Raw genomic sequence first — 11895 nt, forward strand, 5'->3', positions numbered from 1 at the left:
TCCGTACCTAATTCTGTAGTTAGCTAATTTAGTAAGCCTCTAAGGCCCTTTGCACTCCCTGGATGATTTTGTCCATCTTCTCCGCAGAGTCAACAAAACCATCTCCATTCTGTAACAAAATAATTTGAAAAAATAATTTTTACTTTTGGTATTATGAAGAAACAGAAAATTTCCTAGAAAAACACCAAATGATAGTCACTTTTTTGGAATGAAGGAGTGGACCACCAACGATCTGGACCTCAAGAAATCCTGTCTGCTGGGGAGTGCCCTCACCTGTCTATTTTTTAATTTAACCTCATCAAGTTGCATTTCAATGGTGATATTTATAACTACCACATTGCTTAAAAATTTAAATCCTCAAAAAATATGAGCAAGTCAAGCAGTAGCTTACATTCAGTTGCATGTCAAATCATTCAATTACTGCTTTTTCAATACATCGAATAAATGTGTAAATAAATAAACATTCAATCATGGGTAAAATACTTTATAATTGGTAGAATAAAAAAAAATAATGGGTAAAACATTTGCTAAAGTTTACAGCACTACATTTGCATTTCTTGAAAACTTCATCTGCTTGGGTCAGATTCATTAATTTAATAGGTACATATATATATGTAGCAACTTGATCAGGAAAACATGATTATTAACTTGGAAAACTAATCAGTTAAAAGAGTTTTAAATGTTTAAAAAATGTTTCAAAGTAGATAAGAAGCTTACCACAGAGATCTGATCCTTGAAAATACGCAACAACTCATCGCGAATTTTCTTGAACTGTGAGGAAACATTTTTTTCAATAAAATAAAATTTTAAAATGCACCAAACAATAAGATTCTGTTTTTTCAATTCAATGTCCAATCATATTTTATTATAATTTAGCGATTTATAAATAAAAAAAATAAGATAATTTTATCCTTTTTATGACTAAAACTTTGCATACCTTTGATCCGTACCCTCAGGCACCACTGGAAAGGAAAATTATTAAAGTTAAATAAATATTAAAATTAATTTTCAGTTCAATTGACAAATAATTATTGAATTTTTTGTATTGCAAAACACGAACTGGAATTAATAAATTATATTAAAATACTTACCAATAAACTATATGTATCTTAACTTTGGCCATTGTACCTCAAAATCTCGAATGGAAAGAACCTAAAAGCGATCAAAAACTTACCAAATCCTAAACAACGGAACTCATTCAATTTCAACGAATTGTGCAACTGCAAACCAAGGTAAAAACATCAATCAGATTAGCTCGATGTTCATTTGTGGTTAGTAAGCTGCTGATGGTGCATTATATTTCATTCTATTATGTATTTATCCTTTAAATGGGGTTGTATTATACAACAACGTAAAAATTTAGTACTACATTTATTATACACACACACACATATATATATAATAATAATTATATAATACACTCATATATATAGAATACAATCAGTCGAACACATTGTAGATACATTTCAAGTGATTATAACCATGGCTACTGTTAGTATACTTGCAAGCATTTTTAGTACATAGAAAATACGAAATATATATGCATGCATATGCGTCGACGCTTCTTTGAAACTAAGAGTAAAATAGCAATTTATAGCAATTTATTGTTGTTCACTGCAGAATACTGCCACATGTTAGCCACGAATAACTTATCAACCATTTATAAATTTAAACCTTCTCAAAATTTAGTTGCGCAAACAAAACAATAAATAAAATTGGTTTAAAATTTTTATTTCAACAAATTTTCCTAGCCAAATATATGGTGATATCATATTTGTCATCATAATGAACAGTTTCAACTGAAAAATAGTCACACAAGCTTGAAATAAACTTTGAATCTTTTTTATATCTGATCTTACAGGACAAGAATATTTTTGTTTGGCAATTAGAAAGGTGAAGTAATGTATTTAATAAATCTTTGAAGGTTTCTTCAATGTAAACAATATCTGCCCCTAATATGAAGTCATACTTATCCTGGAATTCAGATAAGTTCTGCCCCCACTTCAACTCTTTAACAGTGACTGCTCCTGAGGCTTCATTTATCCCTACATTGTGTTCCATGTTTGGAATGCAATCTGCTACATCTGTTAATGTAACTTTTGCACCTTAAATAGATTAAATTAATTTAATTAAATAAACGGTTTGTGATATTAATGAGTTATCTTTTTTACAATAAATATATACTAGCATATAATGAATTTAAAATATGAAATATATTAATATGTAGAATTAACAAGATGATTTAATAATGAAAATACCAAGTTTTGAATAAAATATTCCTAGAAATCCTGTTCCTGAGCCTAATTCAATGACATTCAAACCATTTAGATCATCATTTTGAGAATACTCTGCTAAAACAATGGCCTGAATAATCAATAAATAAAACGTTTTGACAGTGATTAAAATTGAATTTTTATTGTAAAAGAAATGTCAGTGAAAACAAATTGCTATTTTATTCATTTAAAAATATTTCTAAATTACAGCTAAACAATTTTTAACATCTAACTTAACTCACAGCATCCCAGACGGAACCAGCAACTCCAAGAGCAGACCACTGTTGCCGAATTTTTACTGAATATTTTCCAACAATGATGTTCCTCTCTAGTCTATGTAGCTCTGGAATGTTTTCTTCGGAATAAATAATTAGGGCAGATTGGTATTTGGCACTTTCGACGGAATATTCTGAAAAATATCGTCGTCCATTTTGTTGTTCATGTTCCTTTTTTATTTTTATTTTAGGTGTTGTTGATGTTGCAGTTGCTGTAGCCGTTGGTGATCTCATAGTATATTCCTTATAAAAATTAGTTTTTAAATTGAAAAAATTAGTGTTTTCGCAGTGAAAATTAATTTTTGAATTTTTAATATTTATTACATTATTATATTGTTCGTCAGTGGCAGCTTTGCCGCAGTGCAACATTACAATGACGAATACTGCGGTAACCAAGCTGGAGATTTGCGTTGCTTTCATATCGCGATTCACATTTAAAGCAGGTAACCGAAAAGTAAATTTAATTTTTTTTTGTGAAACCTGACATTATCAACAGACCAATTTTTTTACTTTCTATATATCATTTTGATATGTAATTCAACCGTGGTTTCGCATTTTTCAAGTGCATAAAAATTTTCTTTTAAATATAGTCAAAGTATTTATTTAATTTTGAAATTACTAAAAAACATTATTAGCTAATTAAATTTAAATTTATTGAACATTAAAATAAGACGTTAATCGTTTTCATGGCATTATTTATAATTTTCGATAAACGACGGTTAATTACATTTGGAAATAAACATTTGAATTGTATTGTATTCGTATATGATAAGCGACAGGACCGCTGGCTCAAGGCAATTTTCTTCAAAATGAATTCTGAATTTTTGAATTTGTTTACAGAAAACTTAAGCCATGATGGAATTGTAATGAGTGTTGAGAACAAGTCAGCTATGGAAACTTCTCTGAGAGTAATTAAAAATGAAATGAAGTTTGACGAGCTGTTTTATTGGGGACGCATATCAACCCTTAGCTTGCCATATTACATCGTGCAAGGAGTGGAAAATGGCAACAAAGCCATGGATCGAAGAACACTTTACAGTCAGGACTGCGTCAACTGGGCCTTGCTCAATCCACCCAGCGAAAAACTCAAGAAAGATATTCGAAAGACGAGAAATTTTTTGACTGGCGAAATTAGTGCCACCGGTGAAGAGGAAGAAGAAGAAGAGGAAGCAGAAGTTGTCGAAGGTTCATTGTTCGTTGTTGAGATCTTTCCATTTACTTATTCAGTTGTCATTTTCTAAAATTTTTAGTTCATTCTTTGTTCTCAAGCAAATTATTAAATTAATTTACAGATGTAAAAAGGCCTGATGGTGAGGAGGAAGACGAAGAAGAGGAGTACGAATACGATAGCGGACAAGCTGAACTGCCAGTTAAACTGAAAGAAATTGATCGATTGACGGGTTTGATAGATTGGATAGATACAGACACCAAAGTCGTGCCAAGAGGGGCCTACACAAATACAGTTAACGGTTTTGTTACAGAAAATCCGCTTTTTATAGGGTTGACATCAGCGGAGGCAAGCAAACTTTACAATTACAGACATTTTCGACCAGCGATAAGACTGTTAGAAAAAACTATTCTGTATAGGGCGGATTTAGACAGGTCAATAGATTTTTTAGACCCAATATCGGAGGATCCACCGAGCAACATTAGTTGGTGCCTACAGTACGAAAGAGGTGGGGGTTTAGTTTCTGTCAAAAGTTTGCTCTGGCCTGGCTACATCTTCTACCACATTCCAAATACGAGATTTTTTGGATCAGTTTATTACGGAAATGGAATGAAAAACATGGATCTGCCGTTTATGATTTAAAATATTTTTCCAGTGACTAAACAAATAATATAATATAACATAATATAATATAACATAATATAAAACTGTGAAACAATTGTCATGTGTGCATATTTGTATGTGTAAAAAAATTTCGAAAACCTTTTGAATAAATAAATATTCCCGTTAAATATTGTACCAAAATATTCTGCTCTGGACTTTATTAATTTCAAATAAGTATTTGACGTTTTCTGCGTATGTAATCTTTGTAGGTTCAAATGGCATATATTGATCGAGCAGTGGGCTCCGGTATTCCACTGCATCATATCTCTTCACTAAGTTGGAGAGTTTTTGACAGTCCTCAATGACGACCACATCATCGGAGTCCAAATTCACGCCGAATAATTTAACTGTCTCAGAACCTTTGTTTGTGATGAACAAAGTTTTATTCAATCTATTGTGCGCCAAATAACAAGGTTCCCACAAACAAGAATAAAATCGATAGAGTTCCTTTCTGAAAACAAATTGCTTTTTCTGAAGGGTAATGTTTCGACGGGCAGAATCAAAATTAAAGTTAAAGAAAGTCAAATAAGAGTTTTGTGTTCGCCCGGCGACTGCTAACGTTTTTGAATTTAGGAATAGAGCGTGCTTGGGAGATCCATCAGGTAACAATATTTTTTTCAATAAGACCAACCTATTTTTAGTACCAACAATCAACAGTGTTGGTGTATTTGTAGTTACTAACAAACATCTGAAATATAATAATTCGTTATTTTAAACAAACCATTTAAGCAAATGAAGTAAAATCAACACTTATTATAATTAGGCCTACTGTAAAATTAAATTTCATTTGAAGAATTATTCTTTAATCGTTGAAAAAAAAACGTACGTTTCGTTAAGGAAGTCATTAGTTAATGACAGTCTTGTACCAGAGAAGCCGATGAAGACTGAACTAACGAAATAATCACCATGTTTAGAACCAGGACCCAAGATGAGGTTGAACTTGCTCACTTTGGTAGCCGTCGCAAAGGATTCTTTGAATTTGTATTGGGTTATCTTAGGTCGGTTGTCATCGGAGAAAAAAATCCTATTTTCATAGCCGGTCATATCACAAATATTTTGGGACACATGCGTTCGTATTGCTGCCGCTGGGAGCAATTCCTGGTTATTGAGCCTGAGAACATTTTCATCAACAAAGTGGCAGCGGACAACGCTAATGAAGAACACGTTATCATGGAAAGCAATGTATAATAAACCGCTGGAAGATGAGTAATGTATAGCCGTTACCATCCTAGGCATCTTGGCATTTTCTAAAAACTTGGGGAATCGTTCCACATCAGCTTATGTTTATGATGAAAAAATTTAATTCGTGGTCTTTTAGCGAATTATTTTATTTTTTTATCTAGTTTCATTTGTAACTGAACGTTTAATGAAAAATTACTGAACTATAGTACAAATGTTAACCTTGCATAAGTATAATTTCCTCTTCAATTGCTTTCAAAGTGAGAAGTTGTTCGAGAAATAAGTTTCTTCGAAAGTGCCTCTTGCTCCGATATTGCTCACCGCAGTCCCAACACTTCACGCCACCACCTTTTAAGCATTTCATTAATGAATAAAATTTAGAACTACAGCCTGTGTAGAAAAACAAATTAAATATCATAAACGAAACTACGTTTATTAGTAACTTCATCGATGCAAGTCTTGCAGTACGTATGCTTGCAAGGTAGCATGGCAGTCGGCGGCTTCATTATGCGACCGCATACCTCACAGATTAGTATACTCCGTTCCATAATAATGAAGAGACAGAACCGACCGGCGCTTTGCAATTTTAAACGTTCATTGACAGTTTAAACAGCTCTCCCTCTCTATGAATAAATGTTGCTGTTACGCGAAAAGAACCAAACATTTTTTTTTATGTCAAACACGAAATTTAAATATGCGCAAACGTTTGTTAAGGATAGTCCTATAACAATATTATAATGTAGGACACATTGCATTGGCTATCGTTTTATTCAGCCTGAAAATAAAAACACGAAATAAAATACAGTGTTAAAATAGCAGATAAGAACTCATTTATATGGATTAGATTGTTCATTTTGGTCAGCGTGGGATTTTATAACTGACGGCCTCAAAATATGAAAACTGCAACGCAAATTTTCATCAACGCTCAGCACGGCCCCGTCATTATCAAACTTGCTGGTGTAGAGTGGGGCTGAGAAGATGGTGACCAGTCCCCGGTTGGAATAGAATTCGTAACCATCATCAACCACTTCATGTGCTCGGCAGACAAGGTCAAAATCAAATCTCTGGAAATAATTTAAAGTATTTGAAATAATTTTGCATATTTAAAATGAATTTACCGTTGGACCAAAATGAATGAAACTGTTATCACAATAAAATCCGGCTTTGGACACTTTGAAACATTCGGAATATTAAAAAATTGACTCCAATTTTTTTTACTTTCTTAGTATATTTTTTAATTTTAAAGATTTTTTTTTAATTTTTGGATGACTTTTTAGATAAGATTTATTTTTTAACAGTTCTGAAAAAATTTTCACATTTGTAAACATTTTTGAAGCCGGCTCTGCTATATTCATTCGTTTGAGAGATTTGTACGTCGGTTTACGGTAATTTGCTAAATTAGTTCAAATATTTCTTAATACTTTTTTTGCGGGCTCGTAGTTTTGCATAAACAATTTATACAAATGTAACTCACTAGCAGATAAACACGTAAATATTGCATATAAATTACTAGGCATTTTCACTTTGATGACATTGTAATATGTTACATGTCCATGCTAGTGATTCTAAAATAAAATTTAACAAAATACAAACTTTTAAGAAATTTTGAACGACATCCCTGCCAAAGGTGCATGATATTCCGCGATCAACATTTTCACTCCATCCCGTCATTACTTTACAGTCGGTTTTCGGATCTGCCCACAATAAATCGCACATGATGCCCTTCCTTGGCACACTTTTGGGTCTTCTTATCCTTTTAATTTGTTTGAGGCTGGTCAAACTTGGACTCAATCCTCCGTGACAGCAAAATATTTTCTTGCTGACAACCGCAGCTACGGGCATGCAGTTAAAAACGTCAATGAAACTTTGCCATAGTTTGCTGCTGTACCTGCATTTTAAATTCAAACAAATGTAGTAAACAAAAATGTAAAAATAAATAATTAATTTAATTTTGTTTGAGACATTATCTTGAACACACGCACCTATTCTCACATTCTTCAGAGAAGCCGTAGACTTCGTTCATTTGCTTTTCTTCGTGGTTGCCACGCAACAAAAAAAATGTTTTGGGGTATTTAACTTTATAAATGAAGAGCAGGCATATGCATTCCAAAGACTGCTTCCCTCTGTCCACGTAATCACCTTTCAGTTTCAAAATTATCAAAACGATGTATTAACTTTTTATAACAAATTTTTGTTTTTAAAGTTTCACGCTCAAAAGACAACTTCAATCACTCTACCTAAAAAAAGAAATGGTTTTTCGGAAGGATTACCGACGACCCTGAACAATTCTAATAGATCGACGTACTGCCCGTGTATGTCACCGCATATATTGACTGGGGCGTCCATTTCAACAAGCATACTCTGGCTCATGAATGTTTCTCTACTTACTGCACAGAGAGCCAGAATTTTTCTTTGCGTCACGGCGCTGGTGAAAGCCTTAGGATTGTTACGAACGTTATCGTCCAGCAAAATTTTTAACAAATCATCGCATAATTTTATATAATTTTTTTTCGGACAAAAAGACCAAAACCGCATTGTATCAAAATGATTTGAGGCTTTGTTTTTGTGTTTGAATTTTTTTTTATTTTGACGCAGTGTATGGAAAAACAAACAAGTTGTGTTTAGCTATTCATTGATTCTGCTGGTGAAACGTGGTATAATATCGGCAGTAATTGCATCCATTCCAAGAAAAATGTAGTGTGCTGCATGAGTTTGATTAATGTAGACGATCAATCAAAATTGATATTCTCTGAAAAATGTTAGTTACGTTAGTTTGATGATTTTTTTTACATTCCATCAATCGAATTCACGAGTTTGCAGATCACTGTTTATGGTACGTCTGTTTGATACGTTTTCTACGTACGTTCAACTTATTTATCTAGGGTTTAATTGCTTATTTATGTTTTACACTCATCCATCCTTATATTTTGGAGCAATAACAAAAATTTACAAAATGGCTATCATCGATGAAGAAAAAATTAAAAATTCTCAAATTTTGCTTGTTGGAGCTGGCGGGATTGGATGCGAATTACTGAAAAACTTAGTTTTAAGTGGATTTAGAAAGATTAAAATAGTTGGTAACTTTTAATTTCGTTCTTATTTCTATTCATTACCGGCTTTTTTTTAGTTTTAGTAGTCTTTCCAAGAAATTTTTAAAATCAATTCCCGAATTTAATGGAATTCTCTTGTTATTTTTATTAAAAGTTGAAGATTTAGATTAAAATTTTGCGATCTTTAGTTTATATATATATATGTATATGTATAAAAACAGATTGATCTAGATACTATTGATATCAGCAACTTAAATAGGCAATTTCTGTTCAGAAAGCAGCATGTTGGCAAGTCCAAGGCTCAGGTTGGATGGTGACACTATAAAATTTATAGTATAAATAACATTAGAAATAATACTAACTAACCAATTTTTTAGTTTATTTTTAATTATTTCAACAATTTTTTTTACTAAATTAAATTTTCTAATTATTTTAAAAAATTAATCATTGCTATTTTAATTATTTATTATTATAACTACCACAACGACAGCACTATACCTTTTTTCTTTTTGAAAAACTTCAGCAAATTAAAAATGAGAATGAATGAATTAATAAATTAATTAATTAATTATAAAAATATTAAAATCACTTAACTGACACTAGGTGGCTAAAGAAAGTGCGCTACAGTTGAATCCTGATATACAAGTTGAGGCATTTCATGATAGTGTCATGAAGTCAGTTGTTCTGTTTTTTTTTATTTTTTTTATTTTTTTATCTAAAAAATCAAAAATTTGATAATATACTTTTTCTAGTTTAAGGTAATAAAAAAGATAATTCAGTAATATTTTATCGTTAATGTCAGTCAATTAATTTATTAAGTTATTAATTATAAAATTATTAATATTTTCTAGCTCTAACTATGGTGTTCCATTCTTCAAATCATTTGACATTGTACTCAATGCTTTGGACAATGGAGGTAAGATAATACTCTACTACTACAACTCTGTTGTGCTGCTAACATTGATACTGCTACTGCTACTTTTGTTACTGCTACTACTGCTGCAGCTGCTGTTGCCACCACTAGTACTATTGCCACTACCACTGCCTATATTACTACAACTATTAATTATTATAATACTAAAATGATATTAATAATTAAATTTAAAGTAGAACAATTTATTTTTTTTGTTTGACATTTTTCTATTTCCTTGAAAATCACAAAACACACACACACACACCACACACACACACACACACACTCACACACACACACACACACACATGGCAAACACACAAAGCTGCGAGAAGTCATGTAAATCGAATGTGTCTGGCGTCTGACGTACCCCTCGTCGAAAGTGGAACAGCAGGTTACCTGGGTCAAGTCTCTGTCATCAAGAAGGTAGGCAGACCATTTGGGAATTTTTTCAAAATATGATAAATGATGTTTATTTATTTTATTATTATTTATTATGTTGACAAAAAGTTTTAAAATAACATTTTCTCTCCACCCTCTCTCTCTCTCTCTCTCTCTCTCTCTCTCTCGCAGAAATTAACCGGATGTTACGATTGCCAGCCTAAACCTGCACAGAAAACATTCCCTGGCTGCACCATTAGGAATACACCGTCTGAAATTATACACTGCGTCGTGTGGGCTAAACATCTATTTAAGTTTGCGACTGTTTTTTTTTTCTGAAATTTTGTTTAGTTGAATATTTTGCTTGGTTTAGTGTTTGTTTAAGATTCAATTTTGTTTATGGTTTTAGTTATTATTATTATTATTACTACTACTACTACTACTACTATTTTATAGCCAGTTATTTGGGGAATCAGATCCAGATCAGGATGTGTCCCCGGATACAGAAGACCCTGAAGCTGCTGGTATGGCTACTGTGCTGATGTTGTGATTGTGTGGTTGTTTTAGTAGTGCAATAGTAGTTGTATAGTACAATACAATACAAGTATTATATGATACAACGGGCATACAATACCATGTTATTACAGTGTAATACCATTCAATACAATACAAAAATACAAAACACAGGTGACGCAGGTAAGCAAGCCGTCGAGAGCAGCTCAAAAGTCGGGGCCATTGGTGGTCTGGAGAGGAAGTCGACAAGAGTTTGGGCAGAAGACACTCAATACGATTCAAATAAATTATTTTATAAGGTAGTGTTTTATTTTTTTTACATATTCTTTAACTATATTTATTCATTTTTATTATGATAAAACTGCAATAGTGATATTGAAATAATGATAAAATATTTTTCCAAATTTTTTTAAAAAAAGTTCTTCAATGATGACATCAAGTACCTCCTGTCAATGTCCAACCTATGGAAGAAGAGAACACCACCGAGATTCATCGACCCTAGCAATCTTCCATTTGGTGATTTTCAATTTTTTTCTCCTCATTGCATCTTTGTTATTTCACTTTTCATATTCTTCTTAAACCTCTCTCATTAGATGAGCTATATTTGATCCTATATATATATATTTCTTTCTTTTTTAAATTTAGGAATATATTTATAACAAATAGTTTGATTAAAATATAAAAGTTATTTATTTGCCTAACAGATCAACAACAGCAGCAACAGTCAGATGAAAATGTTTTGAATGATCAAAAACTTTGGTCTCTATCAGAGTGCATCGCGAAGTTTCACGAATCTGTCCATTCACTGAAGAATGAACTGAAAGCCGGTGGTCCTGGTAGCTGTCTAGTTTGGGATAAGGTCAGTTGAAGGTTAAAAAGTTAGAAGGTTAAAGGTCAGAGGCTGTTAACTCGTTTTAGCAAAGATTGATGCGTGTGTGTTAGTTGGGTAAGGGTGTCTTCAAAATCAAGTCTTGTCACCGCAACATCTTGTAAAGATAAGACCGGATTGGTCTGATCCACTGGAAAGCACGGATTTCTAGATCATTAATTTAAATGTATTAAATCAACCAAATGATCAATTGCATTAATTAATTAACTAGTTACCTAATTAAATGGTCAATTAATTAATTGTGTGATTCTACTTTAAAGGATAGTGAGTCAGCAATGGATTTTGTGACATGTGCAGCCAACATACGAGCCTACATATTCCAAATTCAGGGGAAGTCAAGATTTGACATAAAATGTAATTATTACTGAATGAATGAACGTTTTTTAATCTATCTCTCAATCAATTAATCAATCAGTCGATCAATCAATCAATCAATCAACCAATCAATCAATCCGTCAATCAATCAGTCAATCAATCATTCAATCCATCCATTATATAGTTTATGGTTATTTGGTAGATAGAATTTTTCCTGGTGCCTTATAAGTTTATTTATAACAAAAATATTCTATAAATTCTACCGAATGTTTGGCG

At 32.1% G+C, this 11895-nt stretch overlaps 5 protein-coding genes across 5 annotated transcripts in view; 2 read left to right on the forward strand and 3 right to left on the reverse strand.

The window, feature by feature from the left end:
• Positions 1-1734: 1734 nt before the first annotated feature.
• HELRODRAFT_71648 (hypothetical protein) lies at positions 1735-2782 on the reverse strand (the record flags this gene model as incomplete). The annotated part of the gene is made up of 3 exons (XM_009011778.1): positions 1735-2105; positions 2259-2364; positions 2516-2782. 3 exons carry the CDS (start codon positions 2780-2782, stop codon positions 1735-1737), a joined length of 744 nt encoding a protein of 247 aa, XP_009010026.1.
• A 575-nt stretch (positions 2783-3357) lies between these two features.
• Positions 3358-4358, forward strand: HELRODRAFT_71407 (hypothetical protein; the record flags this gene model as incomplete). The annotated part of the gene is made up of 2 exons (XM_009011779.1): positions 3358-3723; positions 3882-4358. The coding sequence occupies 2 exons, from the start codon at positions 3358-3360 to the stop codon at positions 4356-4358; spliced, it is 843 nt and encodes a 280-aa protein (XP_009010027.1).
• HELRODRAFT_189995 (hypothetical protein) lies at positions 4347-6227 on the reverse strand. Its single transcript, XM_009011780.1, has 5 exons — positions 5989-6227; positions 5781-5906; positions 5206-5656; positions 4413-5067; positions 4347-4382 (listed from the first exon to the last, which is right to left on the reverse strand). The coding sequence occupies exons 1-4, from the start codon at positions 6104-6106 to the stop codon at positions 4503-4505; spliced, it is 1260 nt and encodes a 419-aa protein (XP_009010028.1). The 5' UTR covers positions 6107-6227; the 3' UTR covers positions 4347-4382; positions 4413-4502.
• Positions 6228-6385: 158 nt separating this feature from the next.
• Positions 6386-8093, reverse strand: HELRODRAFT_166542 (hypothetical protein; the record flags this gene model as incomplete). The annotated part of the gene is made up of 4 exons (XM_009011781.1): positions 6386-6622; positions 7152-7446; positions 7541-7697; positions 7796-8093. The coding sequence occupies 4 exons, from the start codon at positions 8091-8093 to the stop codon at positions 6386-6388; spliced, it is 987 nt and encodes a 328-aa protein (XP_009010029.1).
• Positions 8094-8511: 418 nt separating this feature from the next.
• The window catches only part of HELRODRAFT_71557 (hypothetical protein), a gene marked incomplete at both ends in the record, with an annotated part of 5528 nt that continues 2144 nt past the window's right edge, over positions 8512-11895 (forward strand). Inside the window, 11 exons of the mRNA XM_009011782.1 lie at positions 8512-8631; positions 8830-8913; positions 9212-9282; positions 9460-9524; positions 9847-9947; positions 10095-10216; positions 10359-10437; positions 10604-10714; positions 10835-10931; positions 11120-11274; positions 11565-11658. Coding sequence (XP_009010030.1) covers positions 8512-8631; positions 8830-8913; positions 9212-9282; positions 9460-9524; positions 9847-9947; positions 10095-10216; positions 10359-10437; positions 10604-10714; positions 10835-10931; positions 11120-11274; positions 11565-11658 — 1099 coding nt within the window. The remainder of the gene's footprint in view (positions 8632-8829; positions 8914-9211; positions 9283-9459; positions 9525-9846; positions 9948-10094; positions 10217-10358; positions 10438-10603; positions 10715-10834; positions 10932-11119; positions 11275-11564; positions 11659-11895) is intronic.

This window comes from Helobdella robusta, assembly GCF_000326865.2.
Source record: "Helobdella robusta unplaced genomic scaffold HELROscaffold_10, whole genome shotgun sequence".
Taxonomy (NCBI): Eukaryota; Metazoa; Annelida; class Clitellata; order Rhynchobdellida; family Glossiphoniidae; genus Helobdella; species Helobdella robusta.